This window comes from Kogia breviceps, chromosome 19 (assembly GCF_026419965.1).
Source record: "Kogia breviceps isolate mKogBre1 chromosome 19, mKogBre1 haplotype 1, whole genome shotgun sequence".
NCBI lineage: Eukaryota > Metazoa > Chordata > Mammalia > Artiodactyla > Physeteridae > Kogia > Kogia breviceps.
Window position 1 is genome coordinate 8,041,000 of NC_081328.1, and position 23,686 is coordinate 8,064,685.

A 23,686-nucleotide genomic window follows, 5' to 3' on the forward strand; every position below is an offset into this window, starting at 1 on the left:
TTTAAGAAAAAGCAGGATAAAGAGGAAAGGGAAAAATAAAATAAAATCGACTCTGGTGGGATTCGAACCCACAACCTTTGAATCGCTCTTTCGTCACTAGAAGTCCAATGCGCTATCCATTGCGCCACAGAGCCACCTGGCGGGCGGCGGCGTCTCACGGCTTACGGGTACTAGAATGGGAAAGGGGCGGGGGGAGGGGGAGGGTTGTGAGGGAGTTGGGCGGGGCGTGTGACAGAAGCGCGTGGTTTGGACCTCAGAGGCTTGCCTGGAAGAGGTAGCGTGCACAAAGCACGTGAGCCAGGTGCGAGTGCGGGAGCATAGGGGTGGAGGAAACTGGGAGAGAGCGCAACTGAATGCGAGCGAGTGAGCGGGTACAGAGCTCCAGCTGCCCGCTTGGGGGATGCTTCCAGTCCAGGCGCATCCCACTCCCAGATGTGGCCCCACCCATAAGAATAAACTTGTTTTGTTGGAAATTTTCTGTGTGTGTCTGTTTCTTCTGGTCTCTCTGCTTTCCCATAAGGAATCTCGATAGTTCCCAAAGACCAGCCAATTTAGCAGAACTATTTGTAGCTCCACTCCTCCTTTCTAGTCTCTTAGGAAGACTGCGGGGTAAAGTTTCCCCCACGCAGGTAGCGTGGCCGAGCGGTCTAAGGCGCTGGATTTAGGCTCCAGTCTCTTCGGAGGCGTGGGTTCGAATCCCACCGCTGCCAGACCAGAAGTTTTTCTCGAGGCTTTAAGCACTCTTTAATTCATAAAGGAAACTACTTACTTTTATGAGAACTCCTGGTAGCGGTCTCACTAACGTGTATTCCAGACAGAACTTTGGTGTCTGCATCCCAGCCCCAAACCAATACATAATGGGAAACTGCCAAAGAAACCTCAGACCTTCAAAATCCATCTCCACTTTAACATGTCAAATAACATTCCTATCAAAATTAGTGCAACTTACTATATATTTAAGTGACTTACTGTATGTTCTCTTGACGGTGTGCTACAGGCTCGAATTATCCAGCCTGATAAGCTCAGAAAGTAAGATCCTAGTTTAATTTTCTTTCCAGATCGTTTCAGAACATAAGAGAATATCATACATGAAGGTAATGAATAATATAATAGAACACATTGGTATTGAGTGAAAACAGAAATATAAAGGTTCCACCGAGATTTGAACTCGGATCGCTGGATTCAGAGTCCAGAGTGCTAACCATTACACCATGGAACCCACTCCCTAGGTATGGCTTCCGACAGTATATATATTACTGAACTTCCTATTCTGTGCCTTTCCATACTTTGCCATTCATAGAAGACAAGAAAAAGAGTTGTCGGATTAGGGTGGATACCGCTATCGAGCACCTGAAATATGAATTTAGATGTGATGTAAGTATAAAATACACACTATAATTAGACGACAGTACAAAAAAAATGTTTAAAATTTCATTAATAACTTAAAAATATTGATTACATGATAAAATAAGATTTAGGATATAATGGGTTAAGTAAAATGTTATTAAAATTAATTTCAAAAAAATTTCACCTATTTCTTTGTACTCTTTTTAATGTGTGGCTCCTAGAAAATTTGAATTTGCATGTATGGCTCGCATATGCACTGCTCTAAAATCTCTCTGCTCTCCCTCCACTGTCATTCGTTCTGCCTTCTGAATAAAACCCTGACTCACTTAATACCATTTCCTCTTAACACCAGGCAGCAATACTTGCGTTACTCTTTTCCTCTGTTATGTTCGAAGGAATTATTTACTGTACTCAAAAGTATTCTAAAGATTGTCATGTAACGGTGGAGAAAAAAAAAAAAAACGGCAAGCGCCCGAACAGGGACTTGAACCCTGGACCCTCAGATTAAAAGTCTGATGCTCTACCGACTGAGCTATCCGGGCTCTGCTACTCAAGCGCTTCTACTTCCTATAAGAGTTTTACATTTACGAAAATGCTGACTGAAAGAGAGTACTGTACGCATGCGCGCAGGTGACTACAGAACGCACCTCGAGTAAGCCGGTGAAGCTAATGGCGGATGATTGCGCTTTATAGGACCCCCTCCGTACAGCGGCCGCACCTATTAGGACGCCGGGGGCTGGAGCGCCGCTGAGGCTAGGGGAGTGCTGTGTCGGTATCGGCAGCACGGGGGCGCTGCCGGCCGCGGGCTTCCCTCGAGGAGCGGTTTCTTCCCAGCCCGGATGACCGAGATCCCAGGCACCCCACGCACCTGGGCTCTCCCGCCTACCGCCCCAAGGCCAAGGGCGGCCCGGAGCGGAATGAAGGCCACATGGGGCCTTCAGATGCTGTGCGCCCGGAGACCACTTCGGTCCCCAAACCGGCCCTATTGCAAGCGAGAGACTGAGATCGGGCGTGCCAAGGACCGCGGACACCAGAGGGCCGGGCTTGGGGGTGGTGGTGCCGAGTTTAGGAGGTGACAAGAGGGCTGTTTCTGACCCCTATGCAGTGTGCAGAGATGCGTGTCCGACTCGCGTGTGGCTGTAGTCACGTGTGATTTACGGCTCACTTGTGTACAGTGATTCATATGGATGATTCACAAGTAGGAATGCGGGTGCCCTGTGGCCAGTTCTGGCTGAGAGAGAGGATGAAAGAGTCTTGGGGGAAGTTGGGGAGTGGGTGGACAACGGCCCCAGAGCATCAGTCGGCCCCTGACCAGGAGCAGATCAGTGTCCCAGTCATACAGGCGTTACCTAATCCCAGTGTCCCTCTCGGCATCAGGTCCCTCCCTTCCCAGTGGGACCCGCGCTCCTGATAATCATCTGGGTGAACCCGGTCCTGCCAGTCAGAGGGACCGGCTATGCCAGATGCAAACGAACAATTATTAGGGCGAAAGGCTGTGGGCGGGAAGAGGGAGCCCTCAGCTAGCAACAACAGAGAGCTTCTGGAGAGAGCGAGCCAGCGAGTGAGCCCTAGAGCATCCCAGAGACAGCTGGACTTTTCCTCAAAGGCCTATCCTGCCCCCCAGGCTCTGACACAGCGGCTCAGCAGCCCAGCAGCCCAGCCCTGCCTGGCCTGCGGCTCAGCTCCTCCAGGCCGGCTGCCGGGGGCATCCTTCCTTCCCTCCCATCATGGCCGTGTACCGCGTGTGTGTGGGCACTGGTCCCTACCTGATGGCCAGCACACTGGACATTTTTGTCACACTGGGGGGCACATGGGGTGAGAGCCCCAAGCGGCTGCTGGATCTCGTGAGCAGGGACTTCGCCCCTGGATCGGTGAGTGGAGGAGAGAGGGAGGAGCCACCCCGAGGGGCAGGGCGGACAGGGGACCCTGAAGGAGGGGAAGTTCTTTCCTCCAGAGCTCATCAAATCCTGCAGAACTCAGGATGCCGGTCCTGACCTCGTCACTACCCCTATTCTGGTCCCTGTCTTTTCTGGGGATGATAAACCCTATCCAGGCAGGGCTGTGGAGAAGGAGCCCTGAGTAGGGGCTCCGGAGAATTCCATTGGCTTCCTAGCTCCTCCTCCAATAACTGAAGGTGGGCTTTGGGGAAGGCGCTTGCCCTCTTTGAGCCTGGGTTTCCTCTTCTCTGGAAGGGGTCCACCTGCCTCTGCCAGGCCCCAAGATTGTTTGCTGGTGGCCTACATAAGGTGAGGGCTCCAAGGGGGCTAGGGAGAGCCAGAATCCACTCTGCTCACACAGAGCTCCTGCAGCGCCATGGCTGCTACTGCCTGGATGAAGGATGCCTTTTTCTAATTCATGCAAAGGCACCACATGGGTTATGGTCAGCTCGGGCTTATATGTCAGGCTAGGTGTCGGTGTAGATGCGCTTTTCAAGGCGCAAGGATGACGGTGGCAGTTCCTTGCTTCTCAACTGCTTGCTCTCTTGCCCCCCAGTTGCAGAAGTACAAGGTACGCTGCTCAGAGGAGCTGGGCGAGCTCTTGCTGCTGTGGCTCCACAAGGAGCGCTACGTTTTCTTCCCCAAGGACTCCTGGTACTGCAGCCGTATCTGCGTCACTACCCCCAGTGGTACTCTTTGCCACTTTCCCTGCTATCAGTGGATAGAGGGCTACTGCACCATAGAGCTTCGACCAGGAACAGGTGGGCCAGAGGCAGGGGCTGGCCTGGGCTGCAGAAGACATCTGCTGGGATCAGGGGGAGCTCTCACAAGAGCCCAGGGTGTAGGGAATAGGGCTGGAATTAGGGTAACTGGAACTCAGGGCTCCCAAGTAGGTGCTTTCTGAAAATATAAGCCTCTAACGCCCTGAAATGCAGGGGCTTTCTGGGCAGTATTTACCGCCCCCCACCCCGGGACACACAGAGACTCGGCACGCACACTTACACACACTCACACCACTCAGAGACACACACACAAACACACAGATGTATGTGCTCACCACTGACACCCTCTGCCCTTCCCCAGAGCCAATTCCTCTGAGAGGAATTAACCTGCAAGCTGAGTTATTGAATTTCAACAGGCGGAGAAGCCCTGAATGTTTAGAGAATTTAGTTGGAGAGGCCCCGGCCACTACCACTGGCTTTTCTGGTATGGATGAAATCCTTGTGAGGGGCTGTTCAGATTCTTTCTTGAATTTGGGGGATGTTTCAAGGTTGCTGGGCTGAAGGTCCTTCAGCCCCTGGACCCCCATATCTCCTGAGCAGCTCTCTCATCTGCAGAGGCAAGACTAAGGCGAGTCCAAGCGTGGAGATGAGTCTTAGGCATGAGAGATGATGTTCTAGGTCAGGGTGAAGCGAGTGAACATCACCCTTGCTAATACTGTGAGTTACTCATAGACTTCACTCTGAACCCCCATCTGTCATCACAGCACATCCACCCATCACTTCACAAAATATATTCGTTCATCAGTCCCCTGTCAAGTGCATATTATATGCACGGTGTCAGGCACCACGCTGGATGCTGGGAATACAAAAAATGAATAGGACGTGACTTCTGCCCCCAAGGAGTCAAACATGCAAACAATTAGGAAGATAGTTATAATTTGGGGGTGAGGTTGTCCTGAATCCCTTCTACTGATGAATGCACAAAGAATGTGGGAAATCTGTGTCACTGAGGGATTGGGTTCAAGGGTTGGGGGGTTCAGGAAAGGCATGCTGGAGGAGGTGTCATTTGACAAGAGACTTACCCATGAGTAATTTTCATTCCTCACAGCAAGAACTATTTGTCAGGACTCCCTTCCCCTCCTGGATCACAGGAAATGGAAACTCCAGGCCCGACAGGAATGCTACCGGGTGAGGGTGGCCTAATTTGACTTCTTTGCTACCTTAATCTGACCTCATCCTTAATCAGACTGGTACTAACTCTAAACTCAATTCCAACTTTGGGGGCCCAGCTCTGATCACGACCCTCATTTAAACCTAACCTTAATCTAATATTGACCCTGAGTCCAGGCCCAAAATGCCAGTACCGACAATTGTTCCAACAACATCAATGAACCCACACTCAACCCCAGCTGTCCTTGATGTGACCCAGATACCAGACATGACCTTAGGATTGACCAACTTCAGCCCATCCTCAGCCTCACCCCCAAACCAGCTATGATCTTGATCTCAACACAAACCCAACTCTAAACCAGTGTGGACATTCATGTCATCCTCAAATGCTAACCTGATCTGAAGCTTAGTGCCTTCAGGAAAAAAAAAAAAAAACTTTAATTCTTTGTCACCTACCCAGGAAATGGGTGGTTTCTGGGAGTTTTAAAGTCACGTCTTTGAAAGCTGAGGTTCCTGTTTACCCTAAGCTTCACTTGCCACCTCTGACCTCTTTCCCCTGGAAGCTGGCAAGTCTGCGCCCCTGGCTTCCCCGGCATTGTAGACTAGACGTCAGCAGCTTTGAGGAGGTGGAGTCAGATAAGAAATTTGCTTTGATGAAGACGGTGCCTTGTGCAGACCTGGGTGACAGGTGAGGGTGAACTGAGATTTGGGAAAGAAGCTGGAGGGGCGTGAAGTGAACGGTCTGTTGTGAGGACTGGGTGGGCAGCCTGGAAAGCAGGATCTGTGACAAATGCAGTTTAATTCAAGTGTCTGGAGAAGAATGTGTGGGGATGGCCCCTGGGGTCTGGCAGAGAGGAGGGGAGAGTGCAGGGAAGGAGCCTGGAGTGAGGGAGGCCTGGGGCCTCTGGGGGAGGAGGGAGGAGAAGAATTAAGGGGAGTGGGCTGCAGGCCCTGCTGACTGGTTTCTGTGATTCTGCCCCCCACCCCACCCCGGAAGTGGGAATAGGTACCTGCCTGGCTTTCCCATGAAAATGGACATCCCATCCTTGCTGTCCATGGAACCCAATATTCGTTACTCGGCCACCAAGACAACCCGGCTGCTCTTCAATGCCATCCCTGCGTGAGGCCACTGCCCCCTCGGCACTCCTGTTCACTCTCCCTTCAGCCTCTGTCCCTTTGATGCACATGCATGTCTCTGCCCCAGTCCCCCCTCTCCCTGTCCCACCACCCCGTCTCCGCTCTCTCTTTAAGCAACTCCATTCTCTAGCTCCCCATCACCACCTCTTTGCTCTTAATTACCCCTTCTCCTTCCATTCCTCAAATCAATGGAATTAATTGAGCACCTACTCACAGCAGAGCACGGGCCCAGGCACTGTTGGTGGGACCATGCTGAGTAGGACCAGAGAGGCCCGGCCCTTAAGATTTAAGGAGGTGGTCAGGTCACCTCAGGTTCAATTTCCAGACCAAAACTTTCTAGCTTTATGACCTTGATTTTCACTTAGCCTCTAAACCGTTTTCTCATTTGTAAAATGAAAATAATATTCATATCTACCTCATAGGTGTGGGGGAGACCTCAATGAGCTAACATCCAGCACAAAATAATCTCTCAACAGAGGTTACTGAGTAGTATTAGGATATAGTTTTGGCCAGGAGGAACTCACAGTCTCCCTGGGGAGACGTGCAGCACAGGTAATCAGCAATCGGAGGGGTCACAAGCAGCTCAAGTCTGAGGTTGTGAGTGTGATGTGGCTGGAGGGGGTACAGTTGACACCTAGTGCCTAGAGGAGGCGGGTCAGTGGGGCTCAGGAGGTGGTTGCTGAGGAGACAGGTGGGACTGAAGCTTTGGGCGGCGGTGGGGGCGGATCAGTGAGGGGAGAGTGGGTGGGTCCTGGGCAGACCCAGGTCAGTATGGCAGGAGGAGTGCCGGGCTCGGCCATCTGCGCAGGGGCTGCACTAGGAGGCCCAGAGGAGGCCAGGGCAAGGAGCCGGATCCTCGTGTCCTGGGCTTTGGTGCCAGAACGGTTCTTCTGGAGAAGCACTAGCGGGAGGGGATGCAGAGGTGAGGCGGAGGATGGAGCTTGAGTGTGTCCACAGTGGACTGGGGTGCACAGGCAGACACAGCGGGCTCAGGCTTCAGGACAAGGACCCGCTGAGAGGCCCTGGCAGGGCTAAGGGACCAGGGGAGCATCCCGGAAGGTAGAGTCACCTGAGGTGGTCCCCGGATGGATGTGCGGGTCTAGCCAAGGGAGGGCCCAGGAGACCACGTGGACAGCCTGTGTGAGGCTCAGGGAAGGGCCGACGGGAAGCGGAGCCGGCATTTGGCAGCCATCTGGTCACTTACAGAGCGGACGGAGTCACTGGGCTTTCGTGTGAGGTGACTGCAGGGTGTCCTGAAGGACGTGTGTGGCAGGCCTTGGAGAAGGAAGGCCTGTTCTCTCTTCTCTCTTGCCTGCTCAGCCTCTGCTGTAATGACCAAGCTCCCACCCAGTTTTTCCCGTCCCCAGGTCCTGAGTGGGCAGGCGCTCAGCAAAGACCCACGGGAGGCGGAGTGAGCGGCTCAGTGAGCACGTCGGAAGCTGTCCCTGGGCTCGTCAGGTTACCAAGGCCCCTGCGCCCTCTGCAGGTGCCCACACTCTTCACGGGACACCAGCATCCTTCCACAGCCCACCTTACTGACCAGCTGCCAGAACCCGCCTGTCCCACGTTCCATTCCCTTCCATTTGACTTGGCCTAGCTAGTGAGCCATTATTACGAACTGGGTGTGTCAGGCATATACAGCCCAGTCCTGGCCCTGAGGAGCCCACAGTATACAAGGAGTTGATTTGAGTACACCGTAGGATAATAAAGGGAGTGATGTACTTAAGGGTTAACGATGTAACGAAGGAAGTCATGGGTATTTTGTGAAAGATACACACAAGGTGTGTGTTTGGGGGACCATCAGGCCATGCTTCATGAAGGGCTTTGCATCTAAGATGCACACAGAAGAACAGATAGGTTTGATACTAGGTGGAGATGTAGCAGAAGGTTTTCTAGGAGAGGCACAGCTTAAACAAAGCCCTGGACAGGGGAGAAAGCTGACTTCATTTCAAGCATTTTTTTCTGATCATAAAATAGTACATGCTCATCGTAAAAAAATGCAAACGGTACCGACGACCACAAAGCACAAAGCAGGTTGGCAAAGCCCACTTTTACCAGTTCGGCGTACAAAGTACGTCTCTGGCTACGTTCAGCAAGAAGGCTGTGACTGGCTTGGTTAGTCACAGGGTGGGAGAAAAAGCTAGAAAGTTTGGAGAAATCAGCTGGTGGGGAGCTTCCTAGGCAGCCTTAGCAGCTGGGGCTTTGTCGTGTGGGCGGAGGGCAGCCAGGGAAGGTCTGCGACAACAAGCTGAGAGCGTGGAGAAAGCAGGACGGAACACCAACGAGGAGACTTGTCTGCACCCTGCACGCCACCTCTGCACACACATGCGCAGTCACCCCTACAAAGCCTCAAGTAGCCTCTAGGCTCTACTCCCATGTGGACTGTTAGGTACCTCTTCTCTGAGCGCTGACCTCGTCAGATCCCTCCAGGCCTCCAGGCTGGGGGCACAGTGCCGTTGGCAGCCCCTAGCCCCCCTGCCCACCTCCACTTCCCCTCCCACAGGTCCTCGGGCATGAAGCTTCGGGGGCTGCTGGACCACAAGAGCTCCTGGAAGAAGCTGGATGACGTCCGGAATATCATATGTTGCCACAAGACCTTCACCTCAGGTGTGCAGAGCCAGGCAGAGACGTCCGTCCTCCACCCAACCCCATACTCAGACCCCTCCGCCCCATCCTAGGAAAGGGCCTTCTTCCGGCCCTCGCAGGGGGACTGCTGGATCCCAGAGGGAGGGGTTCCCGGCTTCACTGGTGGCAATCTCCCAGATTCCCCTCAGGAACCAATCTGTCCTCCCTCTGGGAGGGGACAAGAATAGGTGAGTGGGGACAGAGAGAGGGTCAGGGTCACTTAGGGAGTCCTGACCGTGATCAGATGCACTTGCCTCTCTCCCCCAACCCCCGCCACCGAGAGTTCTGGGCTTTGGGGCCAGACTTCGGTTCAAATCCCTGCTCTGCCACCCAGCTGAGCAAGTCACTCTACCTCTTCGAATTTCAGTGTCCAGTGTTAAACTGAAGATATAATTATACCTACTGTCATAGGACTGCTGGAAGGAAAGGCTAAACCACGGTGATGAGCAAAGGGCTCGGTTGAGCATGATCTAGTGAGGCGGTTTCCAGCCCAAATGGCCCCCCTCTCTTGTCCCCTAGAGTACGTCACTGAGCACTGGTGTGAAGACCACTTCTTCGGATACCAGTACCTGAACGGTGTCGATCCTGTCATGCTCCACTGCCTCTCCAATTTGCCCAGCAAGCTGCCTGCCACCAATGGCATGGTGGCCCCCTCGCTGGGACCAGGCACCTGCCCGCAGACAGAACTAGAGGTGGGTGAGCTGTCAGCAGGGAGAAGGGATGGGTATGGAGGGTATAAGGGTGGGAGGGCTGCATCCAGCCTGCAGGCCTCATCCCCCAGCCCTGCGCCTTTAAGTAGAGCAGATACGGATGAGAGCCAGATGGGGCTCAGGCTTGAGGTATGAGATGGGGCCCGCTTAAGTGGTATGAATGAGCATGACAGCCTGGAGGAGGAGGCCCTGTCCCTGTTCTGGGGCCTCCAAGACCGCAGGTGCTGAGGCCCGAAGAAGGCTGTTTTAGGACAGGCCAAAGGCAGCACCACTAGACGGAGCAAGAACGATCCTTGAGAACTAGAAACTCTGAGGGTGTGGGAGGAGATGGCGGCCAGTCTCTCTGGGGGCAGTCAAGCCCTCATGCATCCTCCAGGAGGCTGGAGGTGGGGTTGGCGGAGTCCCCTCATTCTGCTGATACTGGATACAATGAAGTCATCTGACTTGAGAGAATAGGAAGGACCAGGTATGGGGAAAGGGGGAGACGATGCTGGCTTGTCCAAGCTGCTGGGAAGCCAGGTGAGAGGCTGCACAACGGAGGACTCTGCTGGACCTCATTCCGGACATTTTGGGAAGGGTGGGGTACCCAACACTGGCCTTTAGTGCAGCCACCAATAATTACTGAGACCCAGGCTGGAGTGGGAGTGGCCGGAGAACGGAGGGAAGCAGAGCGCGGGCGGGGAGAGCACTCCAAGGCTCCGTGCAACCCCAGAGGGGGCACATCTTCCTAGCGGACTACTGGATCCTGGCAGAGGTCCCGTCCGTCCACTGCATAAACGGCCGCCCGCAGTACTCGGCCTCCCCGCTCTGCCTGTTGGGGCTGAACCCCCAGGGGGCGCTGGTGCCCTTGGCCATCCAGGTGAGCCTGGGGCCGGCCTTTGGGGGGTTCCGGGGGGGCGGGGGGCGGGGGGCGGCGCGAGGCTTCGGGGGCGGGGCCTCAAGGGGCACACTAGCAGTCTAGGGCCTCACCCCCTTATTATTCCTGGACGCAGCTCGGCCAGACCCCCGGGCCAGACAGCCCCATTTTTCTGCCCACTGACTCCGACTGGGACTGGCTGCTGGCCAAGACATGGGTGTGCAACTCGGAGTTCCTGGTGCACGAGAACAACACGCACTTTTTGTGCACGCATTTGCTGTGCGAGGCCTTCGCGGTGGCCACGCTGCGTCAGCTGCCGCTCTGCCACCCCATCTACAAGGTCTGGGTGACCCCCGGGCGGGGCCCGAGGGAGCGGGACCGGGGCGGCCTTCTCCCTTGACCTTCGGCTCCTGTGATCTCAACCCGCTCGCAGCGCCTGCTTCCGCACCCTCGCTACACGCTGCAGGTGAACACCATCGCACGCGCCACGCTGCTCAACCCAGAGGGCCTTGTGGACAAGGTGCGGCCTTCCGGCTCCCCGCCCGCCCCTTCCAGGGGGCTCCTTCCCGAGGGCACCTTGCCCCGCCCACAAACCCTGTCTCCCTCCCTTCGATCCCACTCATCGGCCCCACCTCCTCGGGCTCGGGTTCCAAAGGCTCCTGAGTTGGGCAAGGCACCCCGGCCTGAGCACAGCCGCCCGCTGACCCTGCGTCGGCGCTCCCCTCCCGGCCTGCCTGGCCTTCAGTTTATTCTTCTAGTTCCCACGTACCTAAGGATTACCGCCTACGCACATAGTAAGGCCGCAACCTGCGCAGCCCATGTCGTGCTCTCAAGGGTATTTGATCCTTGGTCTTGGACTGCTCGATTAACTAAAATGCCCTCTGCTGAGTCACTAGACCAATCTCATCCCCAGGCACTGCGGTGGGGGATGGGCCGGTCCGGGAGCCCAGCTGTGTTCTGTCCTCAGGTCACGTCCATGGGGAGGCAAGTCCTCCTCTACCTCATGAGCACCCGTCTGGCCCACTTTACCTACACCAATTTCTGCCTTCTGGACAGCCTGCGGGCCCGTGGCGTCCTGGATATCCCCAACTACCATCACCAAGACGACAGCCTGAAGATCTGGGTGGCCATAGAGAGGTGTGGGCCCGGAACCTGCAGGCAATCTGGCCCAGGGGCATGGTGGACCTGTGTGCTCACGCAGGCTGGGGCGCTCGATGCTGGGGGTTTCAGGTGTGCTCAGGCCCAGCGTGGGGCACCTCAAGAGTGAGAGTTGCGGTTGGGGTTCCTTATGAAATGGCAGATAGCCAGGGGCTGAGGAGGGGCTGGGCTGTGTGTGAATGAGCAGAGGACCCGAAGGATGGGGCGGGCAGAGGAGTCAGGGCAGCAGCAACAGCTAGGTGTGGGCTGGGGCCTTTAGATGGGCAGGTCTTCCCTTCTCCTGGGTGCTGAGTGGCGAGGTGACTCAGCACGTCAGGCTTTCCTCGGTGGCCTCTCTGGAGTGGGGGTGAGACTTGAGGCAAGCCTGGGCACTGGGGTTCCAACTGAATCTGGGGGTCCCCGCTGAACCCCCATGTTCTCTCAGTGGACTCCGGGCGGCTGGCTCTCCCTGGCCTGAGCAACAGTGGGCCTTGGTTTTTGGGCGAGGCCTGAGCCCAAGGTCACTGCCATAGCAGGGACATCTCTTTCCTACAGTTTTGTCTCAGAAATCGTGGGCTACTGTTACCCCAGTGATGCGTCTGTACAGCAGACGCATTCGGAGCTGCAGGCCTGGGTTGGAGAGATCTTTGCTCAGTCGTTCCTGGGCCGGGAAAGCTCAGGTATCCCCTCCCCATCCTCCAACCAGACTCCCAATAACGCACTGTCCCCCTTGGCCCTACCATGACCCAGTTCTTATTCACTGACCAGCCTTGCAAGTGCAGGCTGTTGTTAGCCCCACCAAACAGATAAGGAACAGGCCCAGAAGGCTGCACAGGTAGTAAGTGGCAGGATCGAGAGCCGGCGCCCAATATCTCCAAAGCCCTTGCTTTCAGCCACTACATGGTGCCTGTCTGGTCCCTGCTCGACCTTTACCACCCATTCACCTCCGCTTGCTGAGGTCTGTGGATCAGTCACGCCATGTGGTAGGAGCCATCTCCAGCTGCAAGTACTAAGGACTCTGGAATCCTCTCTCATACCCTCTTATGCCCGGCCTGCCAGGTGGCCCCTCCAGCCACCAACCTCTCTCACTTTTGGCTTCATGGAGTAGCTTGGTACTGCTGCTGCCTGACTCCTCCTTATTTACACCTGTCACTGGCCCCTAACTCTCCCCTCTTCTGACACTGCCAGAGTGGCCTCTGAGACCCACCAACACCAGTGGCCGCCTCTCAGGCCTCCTTTGCTTAGTCCTCCCTTCCTTAAAGTCGTCCCTTTGCTCCAGGGAGGACGTGTCCTTCAGAAGCTCCCACTTCTTTCAGGGCTTCTGCTGCCTCCCCGTCCCAGCCCTGGCCTGGAGGGTGGAAGACTCGCACTGCCTGGCATGTCTTCTCTCAGCAGGGACGTGACTTTTAGCTGACTGAGCACTTTTGATGGCCACCCAGAGGAATTTCCATCTCGGGGGGGGGGGCGGGGGGGAGACCCGGGAAGGAGGCGTGGTCTCAGGTCACCAGGAAATAGAATGAACAGCTGGTGTAGCCCTACCTGTAATGGGCTCCAAAGTTTTTTTTTTTCTTTTTTTTTTGGCCACTCTGTGCAGCCTGTGGGGATCTTAGCTCCCCAACCAGGGATTAAACCTGCACTCCCTGCGTGGGGAAGAACGGAGTCTTAACCACTGGACCATCAGGGAAGTCCCAGCTGTATTTTTAAACAAAATTTTGAACATATAGAAAAGTATAGGATATGATGTAATGAACACCCATTTACCCACCACCTAGACACAGTTCCTAACATCTTGCCATATTTGATTAAGCTGTCGCTTTTGCTTATTGCTGAAGTCTTTTAAGGCAAATTACACACATTTCATATTTTACCCCTAACTGATATGCATCTCAAGAAAAAACCCCAAACAAAACCACGATGACGCTTTTCTACACAACCGCAATGCTGTCATCAGGTTTAACAAAATTGACAATAATCTCCAACGTCACCCTCTTACTAGTCCACATTCAAATTTCCTCACTTGTCCCATTCTCCCTCAGCTGATCCTGTTGATTCTGGAGCCAGTCAAGGACCACAGGACACCTTTGTTTGTTTTGACTCTAAAGCCGCTCTCACTTTAGGACAGGCCCCTCCACCCTTTTTGAAATCACGTGACATCTCACAAGGGCTACTGAAAAGCTAGGACTAGTTGTTCTGCAGAATGTCTCACCTTCCAAATTTATCTAATTGCTTCCTCATGATGTCATTCCTCTACCCCCTGTGTTTTTTGTCAACCAGAAGCAATACCTAAACGTTATGTTTTGGGCAAGAGTATTTCTCCAGTGATGTTGTGTTCTCCGCATTGCATCATATTGGGAGGCATGTGACGTCAGGCTGTCTCACTATTAGTGATGCTCAGGGAAGGCCTCTCTGAGGAGGTAATTTTTTTAAAAAATAAACTTATTTATTTATTTATGGCTGTGTTGGTTCTTTGTTCCTGCTCGCAGGCTTTCTCTAGTTGCAGAGAGCACGGGCTCTAGGTGTGTGGGTTTCAGTAGTTGTGGGGCATGGGCTCAGCAGTTGTGGCTCATGGGTTCTAGAGCACAGGCTCAGTAGTTGTGGCACATGGGCTTAGTTGCTCTGTGGAATGTGGGATCTTCCCAAACCAGGACTCGAACCCATGTCCCCTGCATTGGCAGGCGGATTCTTAACCACTGCGCCACCAGGGAAGTCTCTGAAGAGGTGATGTTTGACAAAGATGTGAAGGAAGGGAGAGAGCTAGTTCTGTGGATAACCAGGGCAAGAGTGTACAGGCAGAGGTGGAGTCAGTGCAAAGGCCCTGAGGTGGGAGTGTGCTGGTGGGTTTGAGGAATCAGAAGACCCATATGGCTGAGTCAGAGGGAGAAAAGTAGGGAAGGAAATGAAGTTGGAGAAGGAATGAGAGCCAGATCAAGTAGGGCCATGGCGAGGCAAGTGAGGTGGGAAGCCCTTAGTGGGTTTTAGCTAGGGGTGACATAATTGGATTTATGATTCTAAAGGATCACTCACTCCAGCGGTCACGTGAAGAACAGGCTGTCAGGGGCAAAGGCGGAAGCAGTTAGATTCATCCCGGAGCAAGATGATGGAGACAGGGTGGTATGGAGACTGGAGGTGATGGGACGAGATTGACTTCTGCAAGAATTTGCTGACATGTGCGGTATGAGATAAAGAGAGGAGCCAGTGCACAGATTTTGGCGGGAGCAACTGGACAGAGAGCACCGAAGTGGGACCACTGGTGGGGAAGGGGGAGATAAGTTTGGGGAGCATGCGGGGTAGGGAGTCAAGCATTAGGCTTGGCAGGTGGCAAGTCTGAGATGCCTCATAGACACTCAGGCAGAGGTGTCAGGTAGTAGCTGACACCCGCTGCTGAGTCCAGAGTTCGGGGGCCAGGAGGAGGAGAGATGTGAATTTCGGAATCCTCAACCAGTGGGAGGTGGTTAAAGCCACAGTCTTGAATGAGACCACTGAGGTACAGAGAAAAGAGGACCAAGGGCTGAGCTTGAAAATTCCTTCCTCTGTCTTCTTTTTTCCATTCAAAGCTCACCCATTCTTCTACCCAGGGAGGCCCCTTCTCTTCCTCCAGGAAAGTCTCCCCTAACCACGCCAGCCCGAGTGCCGAGCCTGTCCTGCCTGCCCTCTCCTCAAAGAGCCAAGTCTTGGCCTTAACGCTTCCCTCTGCTTCCAGCACTGCGAGCTTATAAGTAGCACTCTCTCTGGCCATCTGTCTCCGCCACTAAACCCAGCAGTGCAGGATCTGCTCCTGAGTGCTCAGACAACTCTTGGTGAACTGGGGAGAATTAAGTCAGTAAGTACTAATATGGGCTGCAGAAAGAAGTGCCTTGGCGTTCAGGGAGGGGCAGCTTGGTTGTCACGTTGAACGTACTTGGCTCTCGGGTTGTGACTCTGCCGGCCGGGCGTTTTCCGGTCCCATCGCAGTACCCCCTTCAGAGACCACACCTTGGTGATGACCATGCCTAACCTCAGCCCAACCCTAATCCTTGTCTAAAGACAGCGGTGGCCACGTGTTCAGTCCGCATGGCTCACTCTCTGCCTGCGCTGAGCCCCAGCCCTGGGGAATCTGGTCCCCTCCATCTGCACCCTCTTCCCTTCCTCCCCTACGCAGGCTTCCCATGCAGCCCGAGAGAGCTGGTCAAGCTCCGCACTGCAGTCACCTTCAACTGCTCCGCCCAGCACCGCCGCGTCAACTGTGGGCAGGTGAGGCTGCAGAGGGCGGGCCTGGGGGCACTGGGTCACGCGAGATTAGGCCCAGCAATGGACGTGAGGCCAGAGTTCGGGTTGAGAGCATGGGAGGGTCGGAGCTGTGATGGGTTTATGAATAGGGCGGGGGTTGGAGTGGCAACTGGGTGGAGTGAAGCGCTGGGGCTGGATGATGACTGGGGTGGAGCTGGGTCCAAGCCTGTAATGGTGACTCGAGGTGGGTTGTGGAAGGAGGGGAACTTAGTGGCTCCTGTCTCGGATGGGCCGCAGCCAAGTGCAGTAGCAGGCTGCTCTGTGTGGGAGGCCAACGCAAGACCCACTTTTCGGGTGACCTCGACTCTGGGTCCTCCTCCCTCCTAGGTGACTCACTCCACCCAGTCCTGGAACATTGGGCGGGGGGAGTGACAAGCAGTGACCCAGGCTCCTGCTACCCTTCTGGAACTTTCGACCTTACACCCCTCACTCTCTTCCCTCTCCACGACCCCCTTATTTCCCAGCTGCAAAATCTGGGGTGGCAGGTGCAGGAGGAGGGAGAGAGTTGAGGAGGGAGAAAGTCCTCTTCCTCTGGCCAACCGACTCCACTGGGGTGGGGTCTCCACAGCATGACTGTGGGGCCTGGATGCCCAATGCCCCGTCATCTATGAGGCAGCCCCCACCGCAGACCAAGGGGACCACCACCCGGAAGAGTTACCCAGACACCCTCCCAGAAGTGAACGCCACCTGTAAAAACATCCTCCTCTTCTGGTTGGTCAGCCAAGAGCCCGAGGATCAGGTGTGTGGGGGGGTGTCTGAGGGTTGGGGGAATTTGCAGGGCCTGGGCAGTGGAGGTGGTGGCACCTCTCCCAGGGAGTTTGGGAGCCGACAGCTGGCATCTATGCCCACTGCTGAGCTGCCTTGGGTTCTTCAGTTTCTTCAGGAAATGACAGTTGGTCCCCAAAGACATACACTGAAGCAAATAGCAGTTTAGTGGCCGGGGCACAACTTCCATCTAATTCACCAGTTTACCAATCTATCCACCTATCCGTCCATCTGTCTATCCAACCACTTACTTGTCCATCAACCACTCATCCATTCACCCAGATATCCAGCGCACATTTGCTGGATCCCTCCCATGCGTCAACACAGTGCTGGACACCAGGCTCATAAAACTGGGTGAGAACGTCCTGCCTTCAAGAATCCTGTGGCCAAGTTGGGGAGACACACAGGAAAATGGAAAAGGGCACCACCGTCTTGTAGGAATTATTCATGAATTCCTCCATTCAATCGGACTTCCTGAGGACCTGCAATGTGCCAGAGCCTGGTGGGCAGTTATGAACCTTGATGTCATAAGCTTACAGTCTAGTGACAGAGGTGAGAATGGAGCCCCATGGATCCTGACCAAGTCTGGGCAAACCTGGGACAGCTTCTTGGAGGAAGTGACATCCCAGATGAAACCTTTGGGACATGGAGGGGTTTGGCAGACAAAAGAGGGGCAGGGTTAGTTTCTAGGCAGAGGGAAGGGCTCTACCAAGTGAAGCGAAGTGAAGGTGAGAGCTTGTCGGTGGGTTTGCAGGAGCATAAACGGCTGAGTGTGGGCGCAGTATTTCTTCACAGGACAGAGGGGAACCATTGAAGAGTTTAAGCCTGGGGTGACGTGGTTAAATTTGTGTTTTCGCGACGGTGCTTCTGGGGCTGTGTGGACGGACGCGAGCGGCAATTCTGGACGCAGGAACGCCGGCAGGGAGGCGCTGAGTTAGGCCGGGCCAGGGCAGCAGCCCTTTCATCACCCATTACTATCACCTCCATTTACACACCCGGTTACAGTCATGTCTCTGCCCACCAGGCCGTGTCCCCAAGCTTTCTGACATTATGTGGTATCCTCACTTCTCCCGCTTGACTCCACTTGGCACAGAGTTTCTCTCTCTAACAAGTTTTAACTTATCATCTCATCGCCTGGGAATGCAGGAACTCGTCCCTGGAGGCTGCTTCTCTCTGGTCCCACCTCCCAAGGATCTGGAGACACCCATTTCTGCCCGTTATAAAGGAAAAGCTCTCTCTGCTTTATGTCTACTCACAGAACACTCTGTGGGTACTCTCGATACTCTCAACTCGATTCTTCCAGCCAGAAAATGTGTGGGGGTGGTTCCCACCCCAAGCAATTCTCCGAAACCAGCGGGGTGTCCCATGACTTAACTCAGTTCTGACACTGTCCAGCTGAAGATAGCGTCGGATCCCACAGGTCAAGGGCTCAGTCCCCCAAGACGGCTCCTCCACTCCACCCCCCTCACCCCCTTCACGTGCCAATCGCAAGTCCAGCTTGTCATCTGAGCTTCTGACCAACCATCTATAAGAGGTTTCTATGACCCTCTCCTCAGTTTTGATCATTTGCCAGAACAGCTCACAGAACTCAGGCAGTTTACCTACTAGATGACTGGCTTATGCTAAAAGGATACAACTCAGGAACAGCCCGATGGAGGAGCTCCATAGAGTGAGGTGCTGGGGAAGGGGCGTGGAGCTCCTGCCCTCTCTGGGTCGACCACCCTCCCAGCACCTCCACGTGTGCAGCAACCTGGAAGCTCTCCAAACTTGTACATGAGGGATTTTTATGGAGACTGCCTTACCTAGGCATGATTGATTAAATTATTGGCCATTGGGGATTATTAATTCAACCTTCAGTCCCTCTCCTCTCCCCTGAGATTGCAGGGGTGAAAAAAGTTCTCACCCTCTAATCACAAGGTTGATTCTCCGGCAACCTGGCCACCCCAAGGGCTTTCCAGAAGTCACCTCATTAACATAAGCTCCAGTGGGGTTGAAAAGGGCTTATTATGAATAACAAAAGACACCTTTAACACTCTATCACTTAACGAAATTATAAGGGTTTTAAGAGCTCTGTGCTAGGAACGGAAAGAAGACCAAATATACATTTCTTATTATAAATCACAATGTCACAGCACAGAGGGAAGAGTACACAAGACGACGAGAGTGGAGAGTTCCCTTTCTCATAAGCCAGTGGGAAGTTCAACCCAGAAAGTTCTAACAACAACAATAATGGCACCTATCACTTTCTGAGGATCTATCATGCCTCCGTCATTAAATCAGGTTATCTTGTGTACACTATTTCAAAATACAAAATAAATAAGTAGCTATATTTAAAATGCTTAAGACAGTGACTGGCATATAAGCGTTCCATAAACGGTAGCTCCATTTTACAGGGGAGAAAACTGAGATTCAAAGGCACCAAGCAGTTTGCCCAAGGTCACAGCTAGTAAGTAGGCTTTGAACCCAGTCTATCATATTTCTGTGTTCTGCTTTATCAATAGTGACACTATAGTTTTGGAAATTAGATGTCAATCTGGTAAGTAAGATATAAAGCTGCTTCTTTGAAAAGACCGATAAAATAAAGAAACCAGAGACAATTCAAATCAAGAAGTAAAAACCCATAAATGTACAACATCAGGAATGTAAAAGGCATATAGCCACATATTCGAGAAGACTGAAAAAAATTTTTTAAATTAAAAAGGAGAAGAAAATACTTAGTTTTATGCAAATAAATTTGGAAACCTAGATGAAATAAGTGATTTTTTAAAGAAAACCTAAAAAACAAAACAAAAAACCATAAGAGGTGAAAACCATACATAAATGAAAAAGGTTGTAAAAGATCTGATCCCTCTCCTTGTAAAGGGACATTCTATTAAATCTTCAAAGAACAAACAATTCCTAAATCGTTCAAACTGCTTGAAAGTGTAGAAAAAAGTAGAAGCTTCCCAAATCATTTTACTGGGAACCCTGATACCAGCACCTGGCAAAGGCAGTGCTCTTAAGAAGAGAATTGAGTCTCAGGTAGAAGGTTCTAGTCCCAGATCCACATTTCCCACCTATGTGACCTTGGATATATAATTGGGCTCTCTAAGCCTCAGTTTCTTTATCTGTAAAGTAGGAATGATGAGAGTACCTGTCTTATAGAATTGTTGTGCCGCTGTGATGGTCCATGTAAAGCCCTTGCAACATCAGCTGTAATTAAGAAAACAAAATTACAAACTCATTCCATTTAGCTACAACAATCTTAAAAATATATCAGTAGTCCGTGAAGGCCAACAGTAAATAGTAAAATAATACATCATGATGAAATCTAGTTTAATCTAGGAATGAAAGGTTGGTTCAACCTTATGCAACCTAACAGTACACTTCCTTAGATTAATAAAGAAACACACTATATAATCATCTCAATATATGCTGAAAAAGCGTTTGATAAATGAGAACAGCCATTACTAATAAAAACTCAGTATAAGATAAAACTCCCAGGACTTCCCTGGTGGTCCAGTGGTTACGACTTTGCCTTCCACTGCAGGGGGTGTGGGTTCGATCCCTGGTAGGGGAGCTGGGATCCCACATGCCCCACCGCCAAAAAAAATCCAAAAGCGTAAAGCAAAAGCAATATTGTACCAAATTCAATGGAGACTTTGAAAATGGTCCACATCAAAAAAAAAAAAAAAAAAAAAATTAAAAACGATGAAACTCCCTTATGGCGTTTTTGATAAAGTATATTTCAGAAAACATTGTCCTCATGGTGAAACAACAGAGGTCGTTAAAGTCAGGGACAAGAAAACAAGGCTGTGATTTAAGTGTTTTGGGAGGCTTCACTGGCGCAATAGAACAAGACAAAGACTATTTTAAACATCAGGATTGTTGGCAACAGTTGTATTGTATGAGCAGTGTGTGCTGGTTCGGAGACTGGCCCCATGAACCGTGATGGTGATCTGGTTGTGCATTGCGGTCAAGCCCAAAGGGGCAGTTCTGTTCGGCCACAGGATGGCACTGACTGAAGTTCACTGCGCCGTTTCTGTGATTGGCTACGCTGTAAAGCACGAGCGTATGGTGATGCTGATTATGCTGGCAACAGCGGTTGACTGGGAGATGCCTCAGACCTGGCTGTCTTCAGGGGTTTACATCTGTGAAACTGTGAGGTAACAGGTGTATCCTTGGGCAAACTTGCTTGGGCGTGTTTATGTTGATTTCAGGTGTGTTCTGAATGTGGTTGTATTTAGTTCATAGGGCAGTGGCCCAGGCACAGGAAGGGACCTTTTTAGGGACCCGTGGGCTGCGGGCGTCCAGGCTGCTCTGCGCAGTTCGCTGGAGTGGTGGTTTGGAGGTTTGTAGGGTTTGCGTTTACAGTAGCCGTGGCTGGGTCACGCCCGCCTTTAGAAGCCTGTATTTGCTGGCAAATGAGGTCCTTCATTATTCTCCATCCCGTCCTGAACATCATCCTGACCCCGCACCTGATTTTTCTCCCAGCGGCCCCTGGGCACCTACCTGGACGAGCACTTCACCGAGGAAAGGCCGCTCCGGACCATCGCCATCTTCTAGAACCGCCTGGCTCAGATCTCGCGAGACATCCGGGAGCAGAGCGGAACCGGGGCCTGGAGCTGCCCGATACTTACGTGGACCCTCCCCTCATCGAGAACAGCGTCTCCATTTAACCCCTTCCTCCTACCACCCGGAAAGCCCAAGCGTAAGGAGGCCCAGCTTCTCAGGGTCCTCAAGGCTCTAGCGTCTTCCCTGTTCTCGGTCAGCCTGAACTTTCTCTGCACGTGGGGACCTTTTCCACCCACGGTGGCTCTAGCATCACATGAACTGGGCCCTGAGCTGCCAGTACAGCGGTGTCCAGGGTGAGAAACCGCTGGCTAAAGTCAAACGCACAACAGGCCCTTCAAAAGGAAGGAACCCCAACACCCCTTGCCCTACTTTGGGCAGGCTCCTGTGAAAGCCTAGCCTACTCCCGCCTTCTGTGAAAACTCTTCCTCCTCCCATTGGGCCCAGGTTGGGACTCTGAGGGCGCGTTCCCAGTCCTCCCCATTCCAAAACTCCTTCTCCTACTTTGACTCTTTGTTTCCACTTTCCTCCCACCCTAGGACCAACCCGATCCAACTTCCTTCTTTGGAAGAGCCTGGAAACTGGACAAGGAAGGATGTGTGCCCTGGGTCTGTCATGTGGTCCACTTTGACCCCAGCATCTTTAGGGAGAGGGTTAGAATTAGAGCCCAGCTTACCTGTACCTTTAGCTGTAGTTCTCAGGGCCCGGCTCCCTGGCTTGTGTGTGTGTGTGTGTGTGTGTGTGTGTGTGTGTGTGTGTATTTGTGTGTGTGTGGAGTCTCTCTCCAGCTCTTTCCTACCCCCACTATCATCCCCCACCTTTTTTGTCCTTGAGCCGAGTAAGTTCAATAAAAATCAATATACTTGGCTCCCATTTCCCATGTAGGTGGGTGGGGAACCAGGGCATTAGAGAAAGAAGGGGCAGCAATGAGTCCCTGGATCACCTGCTCTGGAGACAGGAAGCCTCCCAGCTCAACCTACCACCTAGCCAGATCCTACATTCCTTCGCCTCCCAGAGTGTGTTATCCATCAGGAGGTGAAGGAACATCCAGACTCAAGGGGCCGATACAAAAAAGTGGGTATTTTGCAAAGCCTGAGAATCCAGCTTCTGGGTGTGGGAGTTGTTAGCATTGCCACTGAGATCTGGTTCCTCTTCTGGACACATGGAGGATTCAACCTCTGGCTCTCTTGTGCATGGGTGGAGTCATGGATGAGTTTTGGCCAACAAGCTATGAGCGGAAGTGATGCGGTCATCTCCAGGCTGAAGCGTTTAATTGCTGGCATGAGCCCACCAGAGTTCTCGGCTCTCTGCCTCTCTGTTCTAGAAGCATGTGATGAGATGGTGCTTCCATCAGCTTCTGTCTCTGAGGGACTAGAGCAGAGCCCCCTGACGACCTGAACTGGGCATGGAACTGAGTGAGAAATAAACTTTTGCTGGGTTAAGCCATTGAGATTTTGAGATTATTTGTTGTTGCAGCATAATCTAACCCACCCTGACTGAAAGAGATGGTAATCTGGGGGGTCTAATGTTCTCCCTTCCAGCCCTGTATCCCTTAAAAATTGAGATTTGTACAGCCTTCAAGTCAGTCATCCACATCTTTCTCCACAGCCACCCAACCTTCCCATTTTCCTGCTTCCCTAGGCTTAGATCTAGCCCCCCTTACCTCTTCTGCCTCCTGAGTCAAATTTTGTACCCGACCAAACCCTGGTCACGGCCTCTCTTTGGCCAGAGTTACAGTGTCTTTGGGGAGTGGACGTGAGGCAGACTTTGGCTCTGCCGAAGATCAGATTTTCACTTCCCAAGCACATGAAGCGGACTGAAATCCAGCTCCCGCCTTCCAGAAACTCATGGTTGAGAAGTTGAGAAGACACACAGGTAAATGAAAAAGGACACAGAAGGGTTTTAGGAATCATTTGTCTATTAATTCCTCTATTCAACACCTACTGAGCACTTGCAGTGTGGGGGGAGGTATGAACCCTATCCTCGTGAGCTTATAGTCTATTGACAGAGGGGAGGAGGGGGCTCATGAGTTCTGAAACATGCGTACAAGGTAACCTCAAGGGCGAGAGAAGGATGCAGGAGGCACAGCAGCCTCATGTTGGATGGACCTCCTACCTCGCTCCTCTCACGGTCTATTGGCCAGATTTGGTCACGTGGTCACAACCTAACTGAAAGGTAGACTGGGAAATGCTGGGAAGTAGCTGAGATACTTGGCGAGCACAGACTCTGCCGCAGCCACCAATGGTTTCTGCTGTTCCAAGTTGAGTCAAACAGACTTTCCCTCATGGAATTTGAATATTGAGGCAAATAACTTGAGGACAAAAAGTGCTTCATCATCCTGATGGCAGTGCCTGAAGAGAGTGTCCACTAGTTCCTGTGCCCAGAGCTTCCGGGTTTCCAGTCCTTCCTGAGGACTGAGTTTAACTCTCACAGTGTTTAACCCGTTTTTTTTTTTTTTTGCCA

The 23,686-nt window shown here is 52.6% G+C and overlaps 1 protein-coding gene and 4 non-coding genes across 5 annotated transcripts; 2 read left to right on the forward strand and 3 right to left on the reverse strand.

The window, feature by feature from the left end:
* Positions 1-47: 47 nt before the first annotated feature.
* On the reverse strand, positions 48-134 carry TRNAR-UCU (transfer RNA arginine (anticodon UCU)). Its single transcript is given in 2 exon segments — positions 48-83; positions 98-134. It is a non-coding gene; the product is annotated as a tRNA-Arg (tRNA).
* Positions 135-628: 494 nt separating this feature from the next.
* Positions 629-710, forward strand: TRNAL-UAG (transfer RNA leucine (anticodon UAG)). The gene has a single exon. It is a non-coding gene; the product is annotated as a tRNA-Leu (tRNA).
* Positions 711-1,147: 437 nt separating this feature from the next.
* On the reverse strand, positions 1,148-1,219 carry TRNAQ-CUG (transfer RNA glutamine (anticodon CUG)). The gene has a single exon. It is a non-coding gene; the product is annotated as a tRNA-Gln (tRNA).
* Positions 1,220-1,816: 597 nt separating this feature from the next.
* On the reverse strand, positions 1,817-1,889 carry TRNAK-UUU (transfer RNA lysine (anticodon UUU)). Its single transcript has one exon. It is a non-coding gene; the product is annotated as a tRNA-Lys (tRNA).
* An 891-nt stretch (positions 1,890-2,780) lies between these two features.
* LOC131746010 (hydroperoxide isomerase ALOXE3-like) lies at positions 2,781-21,217 on the forward strand. The gene is made up of 15 exons (XM_067021103.1): positions 2,781-3,218; positions 3,841-4,045; positions 5,115-5,194; positions 5,740-5,864; positions 6,174-6,296; positions 8,817-8,920; positions 9,458-9,630; positions 10,361-10,507; positions 10,641-10,844; positions 10,938-11,024; positions 11,472-11,641; positions 12,197-12,321; positions 15,780-15,871; positions 16,476-16,646; positions 21,146-21,217. Exons 1-15 carry the CDS (start codon positions 3,075-3,077, stop codon positions 21,215-21,217), a joined length of 2,022 nt encoding a protein of 673 aa, XP_066877204.1. The 5' UTR covers positions 2,781-3,074.
* Positions 21,218-23,686: the final 2,469 nt, after the last annotated feature.